The sequence below is a fragment of the Plectrocnemia conspersa genome, unplaced genomic scaffold (assembly GCF_051122295.1).
Source record: "Plectrocnemia conspersa isolate PC_06_02 unplaced genomic scaffold, ASM5112229v1 ptg000001l, whole genome shotgun sequence".
Classification (NCBI taxonomy): Eukaryota; Metazoa; Arthropoda; class Insecta; order Trichoptera; family Polycentropodidae; genus Plectrocnemia; species Plectrocnemia conspersa.
Genome location: NW_028277165.1, coordinates 21,407,821 through 21,433,612, shown reverse-complemented (window position 1 = coordinate 21,433,612; position 25,792 = coordinate 21,407,821). Strand labels below are relative to the sequence as shown.

Below are 25,792 nucleotides of genomic sequence, written 5' to 3'. Positions count from 1 at the left end.
AATACAAACTAAGCCAACCCATCTCTCAGGGGAAAATAAGCGGAAGAATAAGTACAGATAGACATCGCATCTCACATATTGCTCCATAGTTTTACTGAATTTCGATATTACACTGTTTTAAAAATATGATAACTATCCTTACCGATATTACTATGGACTTCTAATATAAGAGGGCTGATACTTTCTCTCTTTTGGAACATATAAAAGCATATACACCTATGTAGATAAAATAGTCGAAATACCTCAGTTGTAAAATACTTATTCACGATGACTGGACAATGTAAACAGTTTAGAAACGAAAACAAATTACTCGTAATTTGTACGTAGTACAAAGTATGTATAATTATTAATATTGTAAACCTGTCCATGTGCATACCAATTTTTTTTGATAACGTTGATCTAGTTTTATGTATCTAATTTTGCAACAAAATTACAGTTTTTGCAACATTTTACATTTTTTTTTAATTATAAAAGGATACTATAATTTTCTAAAAAAACGTGACTTACATTATTTTTCTTTGTCGTCTTCATGCCCTTCATTATAAAGCTATTCTTTGGGTCAAAGGCTTGTATTGGGCCATTTTTTATATTTTGCGATAACGCCTAGTACTAATTAAGATAACATTAGTAGTATATAGTACCTAATACGCATATGGCTAAACTGTACAGCTAAAAGAAAAGATGTCAAGGGAATTGCGAACGTGACTAAAATTGTCAATCGTGGATTTTGAGATTTTCATGGTCAAATTTCATCGAGATACATATTTATATTTTGCGTTATCCTTCGAAACCACATAAATATATGTATATACATGTAATATATTATATATATATATAATCTGAATATTAGGTATTTATTTCTAAGAAGGGCAACTTTTATGTATCTTATATACATACAATTTAAAATTAATTAAAGAGCAGTAATATATTTTTATTATACATTTTATTTGTATTTGTATAATATATAAATTATACTATTACGGAAGTCGATAGCTTATAGAAAGTCAATTCTAATAGAAAATATCGATTTGCAATACATAAAAAGAAAAATTATCAAAAGAGAGAAATAGTTTGCAAAAAATATTAAAAACGATCGGTTGTTTTGTTTGTATATTGACTTTTTGTGCGTGAGAGAAAGGTAAAATTGCGGAAAACTTATTGCTAATTGCTTCAACATAACTTTTGCAACAAAAATATTTTTGTACAAAATACTTTCAATTATATGAGACAATGTTAAAATATAAAAACAAAAAAAAGTAATAAAAGGTTGGTGGTAAAAAATAGTATACATATATTACATATCATCTCAGACACGATAATAAAACTATTAACTCTCTAAGTTCAAAAGTCAGTGGAACTTTAAAAAATAATTTAATAACGGTCGCCCGGTTTACCATTAATCAATTATTGTTTTGTATAAAAAAAAATAGTTTCACAAGTGTTCCATTCATTTTAATCTAATGTATATCTATTTTTTTACACAGTTGTATTGCGTAATTGTGAATAATTATTTTTTAACTCGACGAGTTTTACATATCGAACTGATTAATTCTTGAATTTAAAATAAAAACTCACAATAGAATATCGTTAGTAATAATTGGTTAAAATAATCGGTTTACAATAAACGAAAGTTTTATAGGCCATCGTTTAAAAAAATAACATAGTGGTAACCGATTACAAACGCAATATGCATATCATGTAAAATTAAAACGACCAGAACATAAACATTTACAGTAAATGAAGATTACACGTCATTAAAATGTGACGTCTAAAAGTAGGTTATTTTTAATATTTATTAGAATCTGTGTTTATTTTTATAATGTTATTTATTTTTTATTAATATCGTCTACACCGAAAATTTTATATACCAATAATTTTAATACTGACTGCACTTTGTGAGAACCCATATTTTTTCTGCGAATTTTGTTTTGATATCTATTGTTGTTTTTAACCTTTTACAATTATATAATAATATTATTCTAAAATGTACGAAACGCAATGCCCGACGTTGGATATTATATGTTTGTTATCTGGTTAATATAAATATTTTTAATTATGCTTTGCATACGCGTTTATTTTAAGAACGGAAATTATAAAATTCATTAATTATTTTTAAGTCACGACAGTCCATTTTCTGACCGTACAAACGTGTGCAATAAATTAATATTATGACAGTAGATACGTACTGGGTCGTTCGTGCCGTGGCTCTGCATCGTAAAATTTTCAGGTCTTTTTATAGACCAAATCAAAGTAGAAGCGGTTGCTTTATGCTGGTCTTCGACGATGGCATTTGTGTATTTTCAAGTCAAACGTAGGAAGTATCAGGACAATTCCATGAGCTTAAAACTAAATTTATCACAATTATTAAAATTATAATAAAACAAATAATTATTTGCGAATTGCAGAATCAGTTTACCTGTCACGCCGACGTTATACAAACGCGCGTACCGATCGCCCATTTTTGGCAGATTAGGACCACTCGCAAACAGGGATGTGATTTAAGGGAGCAGGTGGATGCATTTGCTCTCCTTGAATTTTATTGAAATACTATGAGTCTCATTAAAATATAAATATTAAAAAATACCACTGACTAGCAAATTTCCCCCCCCCCTGCTCCTAGAAAAAGCTGAAACGATGTCCCTGATTCTAAACCAAAAATTCCCGGGTTAAAAAAGTCTTGAATCTATCCTGAACATTTTTTTTAAATTAATTTCAGTGAAGTGAGAGAGACAAGTGGGGGCATTTGCACATTTTGAATTTGGCCAGAAAAGTGCATGTCATTTAATGGAATACTATGAATCTAAATTTATTTTATTAAATCTTCTGTTGTAACCTGACAGACGTAAGCCCAATGCGTTACAACGGGGTAAATATGTACCAATTAAGTAAGTCAATCAGATATAATGAATACCTACAACTAAGTATTATCCACCAGACTGGGAGTCTGGGAATCTGTGACATCAATAATAATAATTATAAATTATTGTGTGTAATATAATTTATACCCAATAGATGTCATTGCAGCTGGGGCTGGTTTTTTAATAATAGCGCATTATTTTAAATAAAAATTCGATTGCCGCTGCCGGGGCTCGACCTCGCAACCTCAGAGATATTAGTCTGAGAAGTTACGGACTACGCTATTCCGTCCTTTTTTAATGAAATCAAAATATTAGAAAAAAGACGATCACTAACTGGCCAACTGTTGCTCTCCCCTCTCCCTCTCCTCTTTGGAAAAATCTGAAATGTCGTCCTTGATTCTAAACCAAAAATTCTCGGGTTGTCCCTCAAAAAAAACAGTCTCGAATGTATTTCTAAAATATTTTTAAAAAGATGTAATTTCAGTGAAATTATATCAGAATGCATTTACACCGGTAGGTATATATAATTTATCTGGCAGGTGTTAAAATTATATGATTTATATTTTTCCATACATAGTAATATAAACGTACTTATAATTATTTATTAAGATGCGATGTATAAATGTTACAGTGAATATGTATTTTTCAGTGAAAGTATATTTTCACCATTAGATATATATTTTTTCCATCGAAAATATAATTTAACTTCAACACTAGAAAAAATAGGAGGAAGAAGAAGCACATACAGACGTCATATTTATTATTGCTCCATAGTTTATCAGCACTTCTAATATTTTTTAAATATGATGGCTATCCTTATAGATATTATATGGTCAAAGTATAATCAAATCAAATTTTGGTCAATAGGAGAGTGCAAAAACAATTATCACTTCTCAGAAGTCAAAAATTCACGTCAAAAGCAATAAAATCGTGTCGGCGTCCTCGAAATGGGAAAAAATTTTGTACAAATCAATTGAAAAACGTAGATTTTGGCTGGTTGTCATATAATAGATATATTTTCAGTAAATTTATTTGATCATTAGCATTGAGAAAATATATATCAAGCAGTAAGAAAATATTTATAATATAATTTCATTAAATAAAAATATTTCTAGATATTAATGGAATATATTTTTTAAAGTAAATATGAACTTTATATTCATTTTTTTACTTTCTGTCACGCTATTTGTGTTTTTATTTTCTTAAAACAAAAACACTAACGCGGGAGGTCATTATAAATGTTTATTGTGAACTTTGCTGATAATCTAAACGGTCGAAACCCGTAATCAAACTCGAGTAATGCGTTCTATATCAGAAATTGCTCGTTATATCTGGTTTTTGCTACATACTTAACGTATGTTAAAAAAAACATTTATTACATTTACAAAAAAAAACTTGCTATCTCACATTTTCAAAAGTCAACATTGATAAAGAAATGTACATATACAAACACAACTGCTTCATTAAAGAATTGCATAAATTATAAATACATACACGTGTATCGTATGCATCTTACAGATATTTCATATCAGTAAGTACATCCGAAAAAATATACTATTGTATGTGTTTGGAATGTAATCAAATTACAAGTACATATATGAGTCAACCTCATCAATGTCTGAAAACACCATGAACGATAGTTTAATATTAACAACGTTTGTGCCGTTGCTCGGAACAAAAACACAAACTTACAATCCATAACTTGCTCTTTACAAAATGAAATAAAACTTATTCAAATACGAATATTACTTTACACAATTATTTTAATTACCCTTTTAACATTGAAATTGCGATAGTGGCGTTTAATTATAGATATCAAATTATAATCACAGTTTTATTAATTACGTTTAAATACTTACTCATACATACAAAAATTATGATAAACGTTAGTACGAATCGCAAAATAGATAAGGTTAAATGTTATTGTGTCATAATATAAAACTATTATAGTTTTAAAAACAAAAAAATACGAGTATTTTTTTTAAATTCAAACCAATGATTTCATTAACGATAGCATTTTTGTGTACAATATTATACATTACATTAAAAATAGGATTTTATCTTAATTTGAATAGTATCAGAGCTATCTGTGGATTACAGATTGCAAATATTGTGTTTGATTCATTTCGTGTCTTTTTGAAATAGCAGTACTAATATGCTTTTAATAATACAGAGAAAAATACAATAAAAAATATATACAACAGTTAAAGAAACATTGAGTAATCGTACGTAATGCTACGGCTCATGAATTCGGAATATTTGTCTGTTTGTGATTAGATAATGTTTAGACATTTATTATATTTTATTAGACGAAAACAATAAAATTAATAATATGTTGTAAAACCAATGCAAGTATTGTACAGAAAATCAGAAACACAATAAGTAATATTAAATAAATTATCATTCATCTGAATTTCTGTACAATGAAAAATATATTGTAATATTTCTAAGAAATTTTGATATTTCTTCAATGAACTAATAATATAATTAATAATATATTAATATCAATTAATTTACTATATAAATAATTTCATATAAAAATAATTAATCAAATCCGAGGTAGATCGTCTGTATAATTCAGCTCATAGAGAATATCTTATATTTATTCAAAATAAAAACACTTTCAACGTGAATTATTACAGCACAAACCCTAAAGTTAGTAGCCCTATTGTGCTACTGCGGAACTTAAATTCAATAAAACTATGTAACAGAACGTGGTGTGATGTAAAAGCATCCAATCTCCATTTTTATCGTTTTGAAGGCTAAAATGGTTTTTATTCCAAACATTTTTTTCGCATTAAATTTCTTAAAATATTATAATTAAAAATTATTTTTAATTGCACAGCAATCGAGCACGATTAGTGAAATAGTATAGATATGTGTTGTTATTGTAGTCTTGTCTACGTCACATAGTCTCCTAGTCGTCTCTGAAAATCAGATTTAACTCTTGGATTTTGGACGAGTTTGACGTGAAGTGCAAAGTGGCGGCTTTCTCGGTCTTATTAATATAGTCTTGGTCGGTATTCAGAGTAGCTTCGCTTGGTGCAAGTTCAACTGAACTTTTGTGTATCTCAAGTTGAAGGCTACAGTTGGCTACAGACAAATGTTGTGTGGACGCTTTGTTCGCACTTATATAATATTTTGGATATAGAGAAGGTGCTTCGCTCTGTTTTACTCATGACCATCTGCTGATTCTCTTGAAGCGGCACTAAGTATCGACCATCCTAGGATCGTCTTGGTCGATACTCAGTATAGCCCCTCTCGTGTATTCCAAATCGGAAACCTTTCGTCAAGCTCTGACTTGAGGTATATTCTAATTACTAACTAGTTAATATAGAGGGGTTGCTTCGCTTTTTCCAACTATGCAAGGCCTCGGTTCGGAAACAGATTATTTCCTAGTAAGAACATCATTAGTACCAATTAATTATTTTTATTGAGTTAAACATAGCACATAAGATAGTTCAATAGTGAGAGTTTCAAACCCAACTATGGCTGTTAATTTTTTAAGAAAACTCAACTCAAACTTCTTTCGAAATTTCATATATATATAAGTAGCGCTACACACAATTCTAACTTGACTACTATGGGTCATACGACGATATTTGATGTTATCATCAAATTAAGTGCTTTACCAAATCATTCCCTAATTGAAGATATAGAAACACAATGAAATAGTATGTGTTTAAATATACATACATATTTAATGCTATAAATTACAAAAAAAAACAAATCTACAGCATCGAAAATGTAAGATAGAAATGCCAAATAATCTAAAATAAAATATGCAGTAAGCACTTTAAAATATTTACAATAAATAAAGCAATATTAGATATGTCTTGTTTGCGGAATAATACCTCTCATCTTAACCCTTTACGTGCAGAATTAAATTTCATAAAAAGTCACGTAATGAGTCAATTATCTAATAAAAAATGAAGTTGAAGATTTAATTACGGTTTTTTTATTTGTATATAGTTAGTCCTTTATGCATCTATATTTACCTTCAAAATAAAAAAAAATTATTATCTATTTTAAAAATAAGAAGTCTGCCTCCTTCTGCAAATTCCTTTCCCCTTTTTCTTGCATGATGAGGGCACGATACTGCACACTTGACAATTGCGTTGGTATTTTTTGTCCTCATACTTTGTCGGTAAATGCCAACCTATCAATATTCGACTTTTGGTTAGGTCCTTTATCTTTCTTCCTCTTCTGGTAATTGTTTTATATATTCTAAAATTATAAACGGTGAAATTCGAGGCACACCAATACTCTTCGACTTCAGAATTCAACTGAATGCAAACTATAAAATATATTATATATATTCAAACATATATTGCACATGTGGAATTCATTGGAATGCCAGATTTTTGACTAAAAAAAATTGTGTCACTCCCTCCAGAGCTCTTGTGGTGTACAAAAAAATAACATGTGTTCTGATTCTTGGTAATAAATTCTTAGAATTAATTAAATGAGGGTAGAAAGCCATTAAAACATAACATCATTATACATCTTATACATCGTAAAACAAAAAAAAATATGTATTAAATTTGAGACAAAGACCTGTTTTTCTTGACTGTGAGATATATCCGCTTCTCATACTTGAGGGATATGCGATGTGTAGCGTATTTATCTGTTCCTCGCACGTAAAGGGTTAATGCATCAACTATTTCGGATCCATGATTTAAGTCAAAAATGTACTCAGAAAAGTTCTGTTGAAACAAAAATAAAATATTACCGTCGTTTTGTACTAAGAGGTAAAGAATTTAATGATGTTTAAAATGGCATTTATAGTGCAATATCTAAATAACTGATAAACTATGTTTTTAAGTCATCTTAGTTTAAATAATAACAACAAATCTTTAATAATAATATTTATTTACATAAAAAGATGTTCTAATCAACAATTCGCAAGTCGTCTACTCGAGTATGCGTCGTATTTCAGAAAATACAATAAAAGCGTCATATTCCAATAATATAATTTACTTCCTATACCAAATCTGAAGAGACTTCATCCGTTTGACTTTCTTCTGCAATTGTAAGACACCATACAGCAAAGCTTCAGCTGTCGGAGGACATCCAGGAACATAAATGTCGACAGGAATGATACGATCACAACCCCTATAAGAAAAATACGTATTAATTATAAATTTATAATATTATATTATTGAATAAATTTAATCAAAAAAAAAAATGTCACTAACCTTACAACTGAGTATGAATAATGATAATATCCACCTCCGTTAGCGCAGCTTCCCATTGAGATGACCCATTTGGGGTCAAGCATCTGATCGTATACCTTTCTCAAAGCTGGAGCCATTTTATTGGTCAATGTTCCAGCCACAATGATGACGTCAGCTTGACGAGGTGAAGCACGGAATACCACACCATATCTAATGGAATAATAAGATTAATGCTGACATTGTTTATCCAGAACATCTTTAAAATCAACCTGAAGCATTTACATATTCTGTATTTAATATAATATATATTACTCTAATTCTCATAATTTATTATAAAGTAAGTAATAATCTTCTACCAAAGTAAGAATATTAGATTTAGTTATAATACTTGAGTCATTCTTTTGAATTACAATATTCATGACTATTCACAAAACATAAATTTTAAACCGGTTCTTCTATTTATCTCAAGACAGTGAATGGATATATACAAATATACACAGAAATCATGTGATATCTGAAAAAAGATGGAATCAGACTAAATAAAGCCAATCAGTCGCATAAATTCTGCTTGTACATAAGAAAAATTGGCAAAGAATACAATAACAAGGAAGCCGTTCTGCAACTTTGGGCGAAGCCAATGTGGGAGATCACAATTTAGTCTATTTAGCTGTCAATAAAATCCTATTTATGGAATTTCAATGCAAATTTCATAAACTTCAATTAGATAATACTTAAGCATTCATAATTATTTTTGTTATGATTTATTTATTATTATTTTATTGCATTTATAGTAAATTATAAGAAAAATCAGTAATTCCTAACGTTTTATTGCTTCCATTTATTTCACCACATTTTTGTATTAGTATGTTTAAATAATTTATTTAACACTATTTTGTCATTAAATTTCGTTAATTTATTTTACATATTTTTTCATATATTATTCGGCTTTTGTGATTTTTTTACATTAATTCAGAGGCTCTCAATATTTTTTTGTTATGTTCATTTATTTCGTACTCATTAATTTATATGTATTATTTTCTACAAAAATCATTTACATGCAATCAAATTAAAAAATTACAACGTTTTTTATTTCTTATTTCTTAAGTTACATATGTAAATATATAACTATCTGGGGTACCTCAAAATAGTGAAAAATTTACCACCTTACATGTACGGCAATACCGCCCAAAGGATTAACAAAACATTATAATAAGGCAGAACACCCAGAATGCACAATAACCACACAAACTTTCGAAAGCCATCAATTACCACAAAAACTCATTAACCTTTATCTTCAGGATTTTTAAACATTGTTTTAAAGTGTACACTGCACATTGCTCTATCTAGGTATTAACCAAAATAAATTAATAAACATATTCTTCATCTTAGTATTTTGAACTTCTTTTGTTAAGCGACTGTGTTTTTACATTATAATTAAAATGTAAATATCAAATATACCTGTCCATATCGTATCGCGGAGCAGCCATGTGCATCATCTCGACTGCACAGCAAGCCAGTCCAAAAGTCAACGGCCACAAGGAGCCTTTACGTCCCCAATTGAGCAAGTCGTCCAACCTCGCTATGGCGAACTCGGCTAAATTGCTCGTCTTTTGAAACGGAGATATCTTTCTCTGCTCGGTGGGAGTTGGAGCCGGTGTTAAATGTTCTTGCCGGCATTGTACGCTCAACGATCCGAACGAGCCTAACCATGGTTTCAACAAGCTCTCGTTCTTTGCCAAACCTACCAGACTGTTGCGCAACATCTGAAATTTTTAAAACTTTACTGCATTTCAAATTAACTGGAATAATCATTTCGATATAATATAAAACGTAAATAATTATAACTGCGCATATAGGTAAGTAAATACCACACCACCGCTGGCAATCTGTCAAATTTCTAGTCCAAATATGACATTTATTTTTAGGTTATCGATCGATTTGACTGTTAATTCGCACTATGTATGAGATTAATTATTTTGGTTTTGTGTAAATATTGTTTAGAATATAATTTTCACTTACGATTATGGCTCAGATGCGAGCGTTTGGGATATAAACGTATTTACGTAACCAGCGGGTGCATCTAGCTGTCAAAACGATATTTTGCTATAAGGCAATAAATGTTGCCAGTGATAAAAAGAAGACAAGTAATTTAATCATCTAAAAAAAATTTCCGTAGCAATTTCTCCTCGTCAAAAACTTTTTAGAGATGTCCGTTGAATAAAATTTTTAAATAATCTGTTTTAGCTACCGCAGTACTAATAACCCTTTTATTTTTGGTGTGCCTTTTTATTTTCAAAATCTGGTCACCTTAGATGTATGCCTAATAACGAGTGCAAGCCAGTTATTCAGCCAGTCACTACAACACATGATTTGTGCACAAATCTGTACATTTCACCTGACATAATAAAAAATACCATATCTCGTGATATTTATTTCCGTTTTTGAATATTTTAAACATTTAATTTTGTTATGTATTGTCTCTAGGTCCTTGTTTTAAGAACTAGCTCTACTAACTAAAATTATTTTAAGAACCGGCTCTATAGCAGCACACCACTGTATCTAATGCGCATATATAATACACAATGGCCATATATTATCCTGTTAAAGCCAAATAAACATCAGCTGTCAAAGTTTAAAAAATCCAATATGGCCGTCATCAACTGCTAGCTATTCTTCATTAATTTTTTAAAATGAACAGACAACGCGCTGTTAAAAAAGTATATTTTTGCATAACCTTATACAAATAAAATATAATGTACTTATTATATTATCAATTATCAATTAGGAACATGATTGGTTCAAATCGATGTTTGATATTTGCGAGGAAAGTCCTGCTAAAAAGATCTGCTTGGATACATCAAACGATAAAAAGTCAAGTCCCGAAGCATTGCATAACTTCATAGATTTAACAGTAATTGTTGATTATTTACCATTTTATTTCAAATCATACAATGTAATGTGATTTATTGCAGTTGGAAATTAACGAGAAAAAATATGATATCAAAGAACTAGCTTCACAAGATTGGATCAATAAATTCGCCCCTAATAACGTATCCGAACTAGCTGTGAATTCCAAAAAAGTAAAGGAGTTGGAAGAATGGATGGTCAGATCGTTGAAAGATTATCAATTTAGTAACGGAATGCTTTTATTGACTGGTCCTTCTGGGTGTGGTAAAACGGCGGCCGTTAATGTTATGATTAAGCATTTAGGTGCTAGAATTAGTGAATGGATTACGCCAGTGGACGTAGAATATACTAGAGAAATGGGTATTTTATACAATATAATATACTTATGAGTGTGAATTTTTAATTGTAAATTTTCCAGGTAATACTCAAATAGTGTATCAAGAAAGGCAAAGTGAGAAATTTGCTGAATTTTTACTGAAAGCATCGCGTTATCCGTCTTTATTAGCACAAAATGTGTCGAGGATAATAGTCGTTGAAGATTTTCCAAATATATTTTTAAAGGAACCGTCTCAATTTGTTAGCGTATTAGAGTATGAATATATTTAATTAAGTTTATAGAGCTTTCTTTTTTATATATTCTTATAATAATTTATTTATAGGAGATATCAAAATCACGGTAGATCGCCTTTAATATTCGTATGCTCTGAAACTAATTCTGGATCTTTGAATATGATATATAATTTATTTCCTCCTGCTGTATTAGAAAGATTTAAAATTGATCAAATAAGGTTTTATTTTTTTTATTTACTACTGTATTTTAAATGTCATGTAATAACAATTTGTATTTTTTAGTTTTAATCCTATCAATGCAACGAATATGAAAGCGGCGCTGAAGAGAATAACAACAATAATGAATAAGAAATTCAGTTCTGTTTATAAAATACCAGATCAGGATTGCGTTGATAGTGTAATCAATTCGTCGACAGGTGATATTAGATCGGCGATAAATAATTTACATTTTGCTTCGCTAAAAGGAAGTTTTGCATCTAAATTACAAAATTGTGTGCCAAAAAATAGTAAAGCAACAAAAGGAAAGAAGAAAAAAGTTTCCGGACCTAAATTAAAGTCTATGGGCAAAGATGAAATTGTCACTATAATGCACGGAGTAGGAAGAGTCTTAAATCCAAAATGTACTACAAAAAATATACGATTGATATAAAAATATAATTATTAAAACTAATCATACGTATTGTAGTTATAGAAAAAAATAATCCCGATGAACGTGATGAATATGTTCATTCTCCAAGTGGAATAGCAGAGCAGTTTCAAATGCAGTCATCGTCTTTTATTGGTTATATTCATGAGAATTACTTACCACATTTTGCCAATATTGATTACGTGGAAAAAGCGATTGACGCTTTGAGCGATGCAGATTGTCTTGTAAACGACTGGAAGGTTAGTTTAAAAATTTTAGTAAAACAATGACTAAGAAAATAGAAAATATATGCCCCTAAATGACGTCCCTGTTTAGAATTCACATCAAAAGCAATAAAATCGTTCCATCGTCGTCGCAATGGAAACGTTTATATTAAGATTTTCTTATAACAATATTACGTCTTACAAATAAGTGACAATCGAATGAAGCACATCTAAACCAAATTTTGACCAATAGGAGAGCGCAAAAAACAATTATTACTTCTCTTATGGGAATGCGCGAACCGGAACCGTGTACCCGCACGTTTTTATTTTCATATTTAACGGGTACCCGGTTATTTTAATTTCAATATAATATTTGCTTTCTCCTTATGAAATAAATATATCAAACAATTTTCAAGATGTAAAATTCTCCGGCTATTCTTCTATTTCACAAAACTTATTTAGAGACCAAGTGGGCAACGAGAGCGTTGTATCGAAAAGAGACAGGAAATCCGTATTTAAGTCTGAAAGTATTGTTTCACAATGTAAGTTTTATGACACATTTTGTTTCGACATCCTTAAACATTTGTCGTTTAACAATAAAATTAAAATGCAAGAATTTGCATAAAAATACATAAAAAACGGCATTTAAATCTAACTATTATTTACCATCGAAGAATTATGATCGTTATTCTTGCTCATCCATTGGTTGATGATTAGCAACACTAACGAGAGATGTGAACAGATTTTTTTTAAATATTCCACTGCAATTTTGATATAAATTGCATAGAATAAATTTTTTGCTTAAATAATTAATATTTATTATCGATTTAAAAGTAACAAAAATATTTATTCTTCACTTTTGCAAATATGAAAAGATCAAATTCTGTCAACAAATTTTGTCAACAAATATTAGATGTTTCATGTGTTTTTACGATAAGCAAATTCATATGTTAAAATTACCCCACCCTCACGGACAAAAGGCGAAACAATGTGGGAATCGGTTTTTGTAGTGCTAATCTAAGAGATAACTTTGTTAGCAAATAAAATGTACAGATTTGCGATTTTTTTGTTGTTATTGTTATACCGGTATTTCATTTTGTAATACTGATAAATTTTTGTCCTAATACCGGTATTGCAATCCCTATGGACAGCGCCATATTACGCAGAAATTCCGTCGCCAATCTTCCGCAGCAGAATGCCACTACATGTCTTTCCATATAATATACTATTATCAAACACATGCGGACGATCGATTAATCCGTTGGAATCTTCCATCAACGTAAGATCGGCATCATCGCATCCCATGTTTTGAAATTCGACGCATTGTCTGCATCGCATGCGCACGTGGGCATAATTACAGGATATTCAACACATTTGGGATTCCAAAGAAAAGTGTTTCAGTGATAGGACAACAAAGAAATGAGGCTGGGAAGAGATAGGAAAAATATTTTACGACAATAGAAGAGTGATATAGAAAAAAAAACAACAAGAAATTGGTAAGTTTGTTATTTTATTGGCTTATTTAAAGCTTATGCACAATAACAATAGGGTATAACCTAATTGTCTTATAAGTTATGTTCAATATTATAATAAAAAAAATAGATTAGTACCGAGCGGTGCAATGCGGTTTTTATAACGGTTAAAACCGCATTACCAAATGTTCAAAAAATCAGTTCATTGGATAGATATAAAGTATATATTTCGAAAGATTGTAATATAACTAATTTTTTAATTAAAAATAAATTCATTAGTTATAATATGCATTGCACATATTAGGTTTACTCATTTAAATGTTTTGCTGATCTAATTTTTTTTCTTCCGTAAAGTATTTTTTAAATGATTCTCTTGTATTTATGGCATTTGAAAGTCTGGTAATTCATGAAAATTCTATCATCTCTCCTCCGAAAAAAGTTATGAAGAAGACACATTGACTTAACTATCTGTGTAGCAAAGTCGGGTTCCGTATAAATGCTCATGTAAAGCACTCTCCACTTATTGGCCAATATGTCGAATGAACATTCGACACATCTTCTTGCTCGGGATTAGGCAGTAATAAAATGTACATTTTTAATATCTAACGCTTTGCCTGGATAAGGTCGCATTTGATTTTTATGTAAAGCGAAGGCTTCGTCGCCTTTCAGTACGAATAATAGCGCTGGACCAGTTGTGCCTGTTAGATTTAATATTTCGTGGTATAGTTTTTGTCCGAAATTTGATTTTCTAAAAATATTCCAGCTTCTTTGCCATAAGATCGAACATCAACGGCAATGAAACATTAATTAAAATCTGCCACTCTCATAAGTATAATTGAAAAAAGTTTTTGTAGTTAAAGAAGTTTGATCCACTGTTGTCAGGGTTAACAATTCTTATGTGCTTACCGTATACAATTTGGAAAATTTGTTAAACTGTAAAATTCTTCGGCCACCTGTAACCATAATTTCCTATCAGACTCTGGCATTTCAAGTGACTAGTACTATCCGCAGTACTTAACAAGTTTATTTTATTATGTCTGCGATAGTTGATCTTACAATTGAAAAATATTACAGGCGGCCCTCGACTTTCGGACGTTCGACTTTCGCACAATTCGCTATTTCGCACATTAAAAAAAAACAATATTTTTAAATTTAATTTTTTTTAAAAAAAAAAATTAAATAAAATATAAACACGAGTGAGAAACAGAAAAACTTGTGTTGATACGAACAAAAATAAATCTAGGACTCATAAACTTCACACGATTCAAGATGTAAATTATTAGACGTTCTGATAGCGGTGAATCTTTTGCTTCAATCGGACGTTCGTATGATACAAACAGGTCTACGATATGTTCAATTTTGCAAAATAAAAATATAAATAAGAAATATGTTCAAAATTGTGGAAAATAAAGATATATTTCCGCAATCTTTAAAGATATGTTTCCAAAAAAACACAGCAAAAAAAAACATGGATGAAATGGAAAATCTTTGTCATCGTGGATCGATGACTAACATCAAAAAGATGTCCCTCTGAGTATTTCAATTATTCAAGCAAAAGCTCTTAGTTTGCACAAAAATTAGAAGGATAGATTAAAAAAAATTTTAACAAGGTTTTTCAAGCAAGTAACGGTTGATTTTACAATTTTAAAATGTGGTATTCTTTTCATAATATTAAATTTACTGGAGAATCAGCTGATGCGGATAAAGATGCTGCAAAAGAATTTATTTCCTAATTATCCAAAATTATTGAAGATGGAGAATATTCCTCTAGCCAAATATTTAATGTAGATGAGACAGGTTTATTTTGGAAAACTCTTTAACAATGAAAAATATGAATGAAGCCTTCACGCACCTTGACAAATTTTTAAATATTATGGAAGATTGTGATCCCAATGGAGAACGCATATCTCAAGTGCGTAGGGCGATCAATAAAAACATAGCATGTCATAAAATACTATATGAAGAAAAGAAAAAAAATAGTGGAAAACAGTTAACTCTTGATAACTTTTCAAAGGAAACACCCGCAAACCCCACTTAAACGTGTCTCTTAAACGCCTCTTAAACATCTTATATTTACTTAATAAATAAATATTTTAAAATACACACAATTTCAATTTTTTTTACTTCCCTCGACTTTCGTACATTCAACATTCGCACACATTTTCAGGAACCAATTATGTGCGAAAGTCAAGGGCCGCCTGTATTATTATTATATAATCATTCCAATCAATAAATATCTGAAACAGAATATTGTTATGATTAATTGTGTTTATTTTAATTTACAGTTGAAGATTTCCAAAAGAAGTGGAAGTATTTACGAGTTATATTATTATGTGAAAGAAAAAAAAAAGAATCTACAAGGAGTGGATGTGTGCTGCACATAAGAAACATAAGTGCTCATACATCGAGTTGCTTCGCTTCTTAGATGTAGTAAAAGAAATGCAGAACTCATTCAGTAATATAAGCATTCCGGTTGGTGCTCCAACTAACGACTTACATAATGATAGTGATTCAGAGCCATCAACTAGTTCTCACAAACCTACAAAGGAGAATTTGTCTTATACTCAAATAGAAATAGTCCCGGAAACATCTCATTATATTAAAAAGTCTAAAATGACACCCTTTCAAGAGAATTTAATCAATGCAATGAATAAAAAACAACCGTCAAAAGGAGAAGATGGCGATACAAAATTCTTACTTTCGTTACGGTCTCAAATTAGAAGCTTGAATTGTGAATTAAGGCTTGTGAATAGTGAATTAAGGCGAGCGGTCGCATTCGCGCTTCGCTCCGTTGCCGTACAAAGGATACCCCCGCTACCATTCTGCAACGATAGACACGATACGACAGCGCCATGAAAAAGGCACAGACGCGAAAGCGTTCTCTTGGGACGCTGAAGGCGTACCTGAACGCTTCACCGTCCACATGCCTGCCCGACCAAGAGTGGCAGTCCACTATGCTGCTGACGCAAACGATCGCATTCGCGCTTCGCTCCGTTGCCATACAAAGGATACCCCCGCTACCGTTCTGCAACGACTTGATGGTGTGTTTTGTCTTGGAGAATCCGTGATATTAACCGGAGACTTCAACGCGAGACACATGGGATTGCCCCGGTGCGAATCGATCCGGTAAATTAATCTTTGATTATATGCACGTTACGAATATTACTGTAAATTTTCGGAAATCCCTGACGCATTATCCTACCAACCACACGACACCGTCAATTCTGGATATTACGGATATTATGAAAAGGCTTTTGATACAGTATGGCATGACGGATTAATGTATAAACTTTTAAAATACGGAACTCCCTATTACATTATCCACATGTTATGGTCTTACCTGAAGAATCGAAGCTATGTTGTTTCGAAGCTGGTGTACCTCAGGGAAGTTTACTTGGCCCGTTTCTCTTCATTCTATATACCATGGTTTCCCAAACTATGTTCCGCGGAACACTGGTGTTCCGCGGATACAAAATAGGTTTTCCGCGGAGCCTAAATAGATATTTCACAAAAATTTGGAGTAAAAAAAATGTTAGTCTTGCTAATACATAAAAATTGTTCATAAATCTGATAAAAAAGCTAGAAAATATGTGTTAAATATTCAACATTGATGTGTATAAATTCTGTAGGGAAAAGTTTCATAAGTCAATTATTACAGAATTTACATATTATTTAAAAACTACCCATGGATCTTTGGTTGAAAACAGGAAATTTGACGAAAGAAAGACCAAATACTTCTACTGATACGTCTATCTTTGAAGAAGAAAATAATCTAAAAGCTGTGATTTCTTCAAAGTCAAATATTAAAGAACAAGTGTCATCTATGAACAGACCAAAACGGAAGTACGATGAAAGTTATTTAAATTTTTGATTTACGTATATTGGCAATTCAGATGTTCCTGATGCAATGTGTGTTTTGTGTCAAAAAATACTAAAAATACTAACAGTTTTTTGGCTCCAGCTATACTTCGCAGGCACTTCGAAACGACACACTCTGATTACAAAGGAAAAGACATGCAATTTTTTAAGAAACAACGTGACTCCCTAGAAAAGTCCAAATTTCAAATGATTACAATGGCTTAAACTGAAAATGAAAATGCAACAGAACCTTCTTTTCGCGTGAGTTATCGTATTGCACTGAATGGTGAAACTCATACAATTGGAGAGACACTTATTAAGCCATGTGCGAAAGATACGGTGTCATGTGTTCTTAATGAGCAGGCTACTAAAAAAAATGGATGCAATACAATTATCAAATAATACTGTTTCACCACGCATTAAAGATATTTCTACTAGCATAGAGAAAGAGTTAATTCGTCGACTTGGAGTTTGCAGTGAATATGCATTGCAAATGGATGAATCTACAGATGTCGCAGGACTAGCTGTGCTATTGGTATTTGTTCGTTACACATATGATTAAAGTTTTAAAGAATATTTACTCATGTGTGCATATCTACATGGAAAAACTACAGGAGAAGATATATTCAACTGTATTAATGATTACATTACAAAACAAGAGATAAGCTGGGAAAAGTGTATTGATATTTGTACAGATGGTACTCATGCAATGGTAGGAAAAATGAAAGGTGTTGTGTCAAGTATCCTGAAAGTAGCTACAAGAGCTACTAGCAGTTACTGTTTTTTGCAAAAGCATGCCCTGTTGCCTAAAAAAATTCCACAAATTTAAAAAATGTTATGGATGAAGCGGTGAAAATGATAAACTATGTAAAATCTAGACCACTTCAATCCAGATTATTTAAAATTTTGTGTGATGAAATGGGTAGTGAACATAAAGCACTTTTATTACATACTGAAATGAGATTGCTAACCAGAAGAAAAGTTCTATCAAGACTTTATGAACTTCGAAATGAATTATTAGTCTTCTTGAAGGCACAAAATAATTTGCAACATCATTTTATCAAATTTTTAACAAATCCTTCCTGGTTGATACATCTAGCATATCTGGCGGATATTTTTACAAAGTTCAATGATGTTAACTTATCATTAAAAGGAAAAAGTATTACAATTTTTAATCTGAGAGATAAAATTGAATCTTTTGATAAAAAAATATAATTTTGGATTTTATCAGTTGAATCTAATAATTTTGATTGTTTTCCTGTCTTAGATTTATTTTTATTAGTTTAAATGAATTGAATTTTCAAGTTGATGAAAAAGTTTCCCAAGTATTTTTAGAACACATATAACTTGAAAACAACTCTTTCGGAATATTTTCCGAAAACTAGTAAGGACAATTCCTGGGTTCGGAATCCATTTTCCGTGGCAGTTAAACCAGTAGGCTTAAGCGCAAGAGATTGTGAGAATTTAATTGATTTAATTAATGACTCTCAAAGTCAAAGTTTTTGTGTTGTGGGAGTCCCAGCATTTGTGCTCTGTCTCCCTGTCGGAATTTATGTTGTTAATGTGTCAAAAGTAATAATTAATTAATAACGAACAATGATGGCCCCAGCCGCGCACAGCGCGGCTAGGGCCATCACTATTCATGCGAATTGAAACTGTCATAGAGGTTTATGTTTTAAATTTTAAGATGTCCAGCGGATGTGGATTTTAATGACTCTGATTTGAAAGAAAAATATAAAGATCAGCCATTAAATGATTTCTAGGTGAGTTTGGCTAAAGAGTTCCCCAATGATCCAAAACAAGCTCTGGTTTGTTTACTTCCGTTTTCCACGACGAATTTATGCGAAGTGGGATTTTCTAAATATATTGCAACAAAATCAAAATACAGAAAAAGACTCGACGCCACGGTAGATATGAGAATACAACTGATCATTATTGTGCCTGATATAAAAAAAATTATAATTTAAGAACCCAAAATCATTACTAGTTTTATTTATATGTATTTTTATGTTAATAAAATTAATGATATTTATTTAATTTCATTTTTTATATTTATTTATTCTATTATGAATTACCCAACCTAAAAAATAAGCTAAGTGTTCCGTCAAAATTTTCGGATTTGCCAAGTGTTCCGTCGCTGAAAAAGTTTGGGAAACCCTGCTATATACTAATGATATTCCAATTTTAAAAAATACTAAACTCTTAATGTACGTTGACGACACTGCAATACTTACTAGTTCTCATGGTCTTAAACCAATTGCAGTTCAACTTCAAAAATTCCTTGAAAACTTAAAAAATATTTTATGAAATGGAGAATTAAAATTAATCAAGACAAAATAGAAGCTATAATATTCACCAAACGTAGACAACCCTTGCCTGCGCCTATGAAAAGTGAACAAAAGCATAACATCGAATAGAGAGCGAGCGTTAAATACCTAGATATACACCTGGACTCTAGACTAAAATTCAATAAACATATAACTGAACTCCGGTCAAAAGGGCTTGGCGCCATTGGGAATGTATAATCCAGTGGGAATGTATTATCACCAGTGCACCAAGTATACTCATCCATGTCTAATGTGAACTTACAATCACCTGAATTAATCGAGACTCAAGAAATATAATACAATCACCTAAGTCTGTTCATTCAATTGAAGAACAAAATATCAAAATGTTCTTAAACACAAATTAAAATTTTTTTTTTTTTTTTAAATTTAAGTTTATTTTAAAACAAATAGTTTAATAATTTAAAACAAAATACAATGTTGTTTAATTTACCACAAAATAATACTCAGCCTCTCATCAGGAGATATAGCCATTCTAAATTGTGTAATTCTCTTAGTTATATGTCTTCGTCAAATTTAGTAGCATGTCAAATGATTGAATTGACATATACGATAATATTGAAATGCTTTATCTGGATACAGTCTAATTTTCTAACACGAGGCGTAGAATTGCCCCATATTTATTCTTTGGGTACTGAGGGGATGTACCCAATATTTACGCTTTCTTCTACCTTGTAAAGCTTCATAAATAGCTGCGACAGAAAATGGTATGTGACTTCTAATTCCGTTGCCGATTTGTCGCGACGGAATTTCCGTGTAATGTGGCGCTATTCTAAACGTGAGGATAAAATATTACAAAGTACTAAATACCTTTAATTTATAGGACATTTTGTATAATTGTATATTAAATGATTATAAAAATATATTTTCTGGAAAATCGCAAAATCCTTCATAATTTAAGATATGAAACTAGTCCTCGCGGATTTAGGTCAAACAGTGTATGTCTAGACTTAAAAACTTATTGTTTTTGAAGGAGTAAACGTATATTAACATTCTATTATTTCAAAACTAAAGAAGTCTTGGAAAATTCTCTACTAGAAAGTGTCTATATTCGCTATCTAGCTGACTTATAAATATTTTAATATCTTATTATTCTAGGAAAAGGATAGTAAAATGTATGGACTATTAGTGGCAATCAGCGGAGTAATGATCTCAAATAAATCTCCAGTGTCATCTTGGCATCCCATAAAAGGATCGAAATACAAGAAAATATCATATCCGTAAGTTAAGTCCATATGTCTGGATATTTTAAATACTTTTGAAATGGATATAGCTTTTTTACATTGATAGCAGGTTTATATGAGTAGTTCATACTTGGTTTATGAATAGATTAATACTTAACCATAAATGAATATCACACATGTAAATATGCTCAAATTTAATGAATTGAAATCTTACATATTTAATCTTTTAGAGATCCGAAGACAACTCCACTCATAGACCAGTCCCAACTGATACAAGGAAAAGTTTTAGCGACTGATTTTAAAACTTACTGTGAAATAATTAAGAGTGCTGTGACAAAAGAACATTCACATATTGTTGACGAGGAAGATTTTTTTATTGAATGATTTTTATAACTTAAAAATGGAATGCTGTGTTAATGAATTTATTACTTAAAAGTATAAATACAAGAAATTTACATAATTTTTCTTCTAATTGAACTAACAAAAATATCAGTTGCGTCAATTTAAAAACTTTCTTGATCCTGTGTTACAAAAATAATATTTTAAAATATGTAACAAAACAGCAGGAAATCGGTTGTTTTGAAATAGTGCTTAAAATATATTAAGTTTAATGTAAAAATAAAATAAAGAAAAATGAACAATCTTTGATTGTGATAATGTTGATAAGCTCGACTACCGCGAGCTGGATGATGAGGATCTTGAATGGCGACGACGAGGACGTTGAGGACTGCGGGATCGGCCTTGTCTGCGAGGCCGGGGTGGCGATCGTCTTCTCATTGGTCCTGGAGGGCTACGACGATTCCTTACATACCTCAAAAAAAAATATATTTTTAGCACAAAGAAATGTTGAATCTATCTATTTTTGCCATAGTCATTCGAGGTAACGATGGCTATATGAGCATTACTAAATACCAAATAACTAATCAATCTTACATTTAAAAGAGTATCGTTTTTATAATCTATATTAGAAATTTGTTCTTATGCTTCACTAAAGCACGGTAAGTCACAAACTCGACTCAGTTGATCATAAGGAACCAGAGACAAGAGAAACTCGTTATTTCTACAACTGAACAACTATCTGGTCTCTTCCTCATTTGACACCGCCACCCAATACTAACACCAGCATTTTATTTGCACATTGGATATATAATTTATAATTTTGTGAAATAAAAATGTATATTCGCTCTTCTGGCCTTCAGCTCCTGGATGATTAACCTGTTGAAATAATGAAATAAATGGCATATAAACCTGAAAAAATTCAACTGTATTGTCAAGTATTGAATTATGGCGACTGATTGTTGATATAATATTCACTCTCTCAAATTTAAAAAAATAAGTAAAATCCTTTTTATCGCAGATTTGATATCCATAGTCTCAATTTTATCTTGAACGAATTAACTGACAATATTAGCGATGGTTCTTGATTTTCTTTGTACTTCTGAATTTATTTTATTCAATATAGATGTTAGGTCTGTCAAAAATGCTAGTTTTAACAGCCATTCCTTGTTTTGGAGATGGGTCACATTATCAATCTTTCTCTCAATTATAAATTTGGGTAATATCCTTTGCTCAACCACCTTATTTCACTTTGTATCAGCAAATATGTGTGATGTGTCTCCACTTCTTCCAAAAGCATTTTGAATCTTCTTCTCTGCAGCGCTTTACATCTAATAGAACTGATTATTTTTATTGTAATTTTCATTACATCATTCAAATTCAAGAATTTCGCGCGTAGTACTTGTTGGTGATACGAAATAAAATTTGGAAAATCGTTATCTATCCTACACAATGCAAGAAACCATTATAATAGATATGAGTTTTCATACAGGAAATTTTTCTGATATTATGAAGCGTTTAAAAACGTTATAAATATCTTTACCTTTGCTCGTTCCTTTCATAGAAACTATTTTCAACTGCTCTTCTGTTATATTGCAATCAGGAAAAAGCAAACATGCAAATATACTTAATTGCGCCGTGTCACAAACATCAAGCGATTCATCGAACTAAAGTGAAAAGTATGCGCAAGCCTCAGAATCACTTTTTAGCTGTAAACAAATATCATTTGCTAATACGTTTACTTTGTTAACTATAGTTTTTCTTGATAAGTTGTTTTTGAAGCTAAACGCTAAAAGGCTTCTTGTGTTTTGCCAAAACATGAGTCCATTCATAAAGATGCCACTCAGTTCAGCAGTTATAGTTTAGTTTTTTTACAGAATTTAGATGAGCACAAAAATTAGAAGAGTATAGAGCTGATTGTGTACAGAACAGGACCGTAAAACAGAATAAAACCTATTTCTAAAATCAGTCGTTTAATAAATAAAGTTTATCATTGGAACACTGCTCTGGATTAGCAATTTCTTAGAAAGAGTCCATTATTGAGATGTTGTCGAATTGCTTGAGCCCGTTGTTGAACAATACCGCAAAATAGGGTCCCCTCTTACTTAGATCATTAATCCGCTTCATTAACAGATAGTCACGAATCTAGTCGAAGCAATTTGCCCTAACGGCAGGATACTTTTTTTCATCTTCGACTATAAAATCAAGTTATAAAAATCATAATTATTTTCAAAATTCACAATCGTGATGGGGATGAACCAAATTTTGCTACGCGATCGGCTGGTTGCGCACTTCTGCTCTAGCACATCAGTCATAAAAGTGCTGTAAGAAAACAGGCTAATACAATTATACCTCCAGATCATCATAATTGGCTGTGGCAGCAAAAAGTGGGCGAGCACTAAGCCTCCCTCATTGCAAAACAAGTACCATTTTATATATAGAATGTTACTTTTATCAAAAAATAGCATGGCCGCAATATAATATTTTTATGTGAAATTTGACTACATGTATCAAGTCCACTTAGCGACCCATTAAAAAAAAGTTTTTTGTCACATACTATGCTGAGATTGCTGATTGAACTTGTCCAATTTATATTATTTGATATTGATATTTTATGATTTTTTCCTTCTTATATACTAAGTATTATTTTTACCTAAATAATCTTAATTTAACTGAAATAAACAAAAAAGAGAATAATCACCTTGGCGGTGAACGTCTACGAGGAGGTCCCCGGAATCTCTGGGGTGATCTCATTCTAGGACGCGTCGGAACCAATACTGGAGCAGCAGTTATTTCTTGACCGTCGATTTGTCCTATTCATATATTTAATTTATTATTTATTTCAATCTAAACGAGACTATTAAGTAATTACCGTACCTCCATCCATATGTTTCATCGCGTTTTCAGCTTCATCCGGACTATTAAACTCGACGTAAGCAAATCCTTTCGAGAGTTGAGGATGCAGGCGATCAGGTGGCATTTCAACCGATCGAATAATTCCATACGTAGAGAATATCTCCATAATGTGATCTTTGGTAACGTTTCGCGTTAAACGCCCGATGTGAATGCGGAGGGGACGAGGCGGCGGAGATCTTTCTCTGCGTTTAGCTCTGGCGTTGGCTCTCGGAGATGGCGATCTATTATAAAAGTAAATTGAATATTTTTGCCAAAAGAAGTAATAAAAATTGAATAAACGGCTCACCTAGAATGACCTTTTGGCTTAGGTTTATCGTTCGCGATAGCCGGAGTCGGCTTCTTTTTCTCAGCGGAGCGATCTCGCTCCTTCTTCTCTTTTGCAGGACTTTTACTCTTGACTTGCCTGTAATAAAACTCATTTGTAAATGCATATTTTGTATTAAGAATTTAAAATAGAGTAAAAAAACTCACTTGCGCTTCGGACGCTGGCGATCAGCTCCGCTACTGCTGCTCGAAGAGCTGCTGGAGCTCGATGACGATCTAGAAGACGATCCATCGCTACTGCTGGAGCTGGAACGAGACGATGATCTCGAAGAGCTACTATCGGAGGAACTATAAAGTGTTAACTTCAGCATCAATCAACGTAATTGAAACTTAGTAAAATTTGGGCAATATAATTCACCTTCCAGAGCTATCGCTGCTACTGGAGCCGGATTCGCGCTTCTTTTTCTTTTCTTTAACTTTCTTCTTCTCGTCGTTTGATGCTGGAACTGGTGAGTGATTACGCGCCCTTAAAACAATTAGCAAATGTAAAACGGGTATATTGTTTGTCAGTATCAAGGTTCATCAAACAACAGAAACATCTATATGCGTTTGATAAATAATCAGTCGTTTCTGCTTTTAAGCCGTATTGAAATATGACATAAAAATAACCTAAAAAATATTATTTTATAATATAAACGTATATCCAATTGAATTTTAAGGAAACGATTACATTAGACACTGTCGGTCAACAATAGTTAAGTATTCGATCATAAAATCTATTCATACATGTTTTATTGGCGTCAGCACTAAACGTCAAATAAATAAGACGCCGGTCAAATATGTTCGCGTTCTGCGATCTTGCGTAAGTATAGTATATGCAAAAAGTATTAACCTATTCGCAAACTATTTATTTACGCGTTTTCACAACACATTCGAGTAGGAAATGATGACTGAATTAGAAAATATACAAATGTACTCACATGCCGAGAACCGCGAACGACGCTTTGATATGGCAACACTGACAAATTCTAGGTACACATCAGGTTTATACCAAAT

The 25,792-nt window shown here is 31.4% G+C and overlaps 3 protein-coding genes and 1 pseudogene across 3 annotated transcripts; 2 read left to right on the top strand and 2 right to left on the bottom strand.

Moving 5' to 3' along the window:
- Positions 1-7,713: 7,713 nt before the first annotated feature.
- On the bottom strand, positions 7,714-10,181 carry LOC148239176 (uncharacterized). The gene is made up of 4 exons (XM_088188068.1): positions 10,055-10,181; positions 9,494-9,798; positions 8,057-8,245; positions 7,714-7,973 (listed from the first exon to the last, which is right to left on the bottom strand). Exons 2-4 carry the CDS (start codon positions 9,796-9,798, stop codon positions 7,835-7,837), a joined length of 633 nt encoding a protein of 210 aa, XP_088044194.1. The 5' UTR covers positions 10,055-10,181; the 3' UTR covers positions 7,714-7,834.
- Positions 10,182-10,644: 463 nt separating this feature from the next.
- On the top strand, positions 10,645-21,680 carry Rad17 (Rad17 checkpoint clamp loader component). The gene is made up of 9 exons (XM_088191717.1): positions 10,645-10,752; positions 10,821-10,946; positions 11,008-11,302; positions 11,361-11,532; positions 11,602-11,730; positions 11,795-12,132; positions 12,198-12,397; positions 21,135-21,256; positions 21,451-21,680. The coding sequence occupies exons 1-9, from the start codon at positions 10,726-10,728 to the stop codon at positions 21,602-21,604; spliced, it is 1,563 nt and encodes a 520-aa protein (XP_088047843.1). The 5' UTR covers positions 10,645-10,725; the 3' UTR covers positions 21,605-21,680.
- Positions 13,350-16,820, top strand: LOC148239175 (uncharacterized; annotated as a pseudogene).
- LOC148239173 (uncharacterized) lies at positions 21,627-25,756 on the bottom strand. The gene is made up of 7 exons (XM_088191731.1): positions 25,717-25,756; positions 25,155-25,262; positions 24,944-25,084; positions 24,759-24,875; positions 24,434-24,693; positions 24,258-24,369; positions 21,627-22,031 (listed from the first exon to the last, which is right to left on the bottom strand). Coding segments are annotated over exons 1-7 (879 nt in total). The 5' UTR covers positions 25,719-25,756; the 3' UTR covers positions 21,627-21,892.
- Positions 25,757-25,792: the final 36 nt, after the last annotated feature.

Coding starts and splice junctions, on each gene's coding strand:
- Rad17 (XM_088191717.1), top strand. CDS start 10,726: ATGAACAGACAACGCGCTGTTAAAAAA. Junction 10,947..11,007: donor ATAACTTCATAGATTTAACA/GTAATTGTTGAT, acceptor GATTTATTGCAG/TTGGAAATTAACGAGAAAAA. Junction 21,257..21,450: donor TACAAGAAAATATCATATCC/GTAAGTTAAGTC, acceptor TTAATCTTTTAG/AGATCCGAAGACAACTCCAC.
- LOC148239176 (XM_088188068.1), bottom strand. CDS start 9,798: ATGTTGCGCAACAGTCTGGTAGGTTTGGCAAAGAACGAGAGCTTGTTG. Junction 8,246..9,493: donor CCGCGATACGATATGGACAG/GTATATTTGATA, acceptor TTATTCCATTAG/ATATGGTGTGGTATTCCGTG. Junction 7,974..8,056: donor TATTCATACTCAGTTGTAAG/GTTAGTGACATT, acceptor TTTTTCTTATAG/GGGTTGTGATCGTATCATTC.
- LOC148239173 (XM_088191731.1), bottom strand. Junction 24,876..24,943: donor CGCCAGCGTCCGAAGCGCAA/GTGAGTTTTTTT, acceptor GTTTTATTACAG/GCAAGTCAAGAGTAAAAGTC. Junction 24,694..24,758: donor AAGCCAAAAGGTCATTCTAG/GTGAGCCGTTTA, acceptor CTTTTATAATAG/ATCGCCATCTCCGAGAGCCA.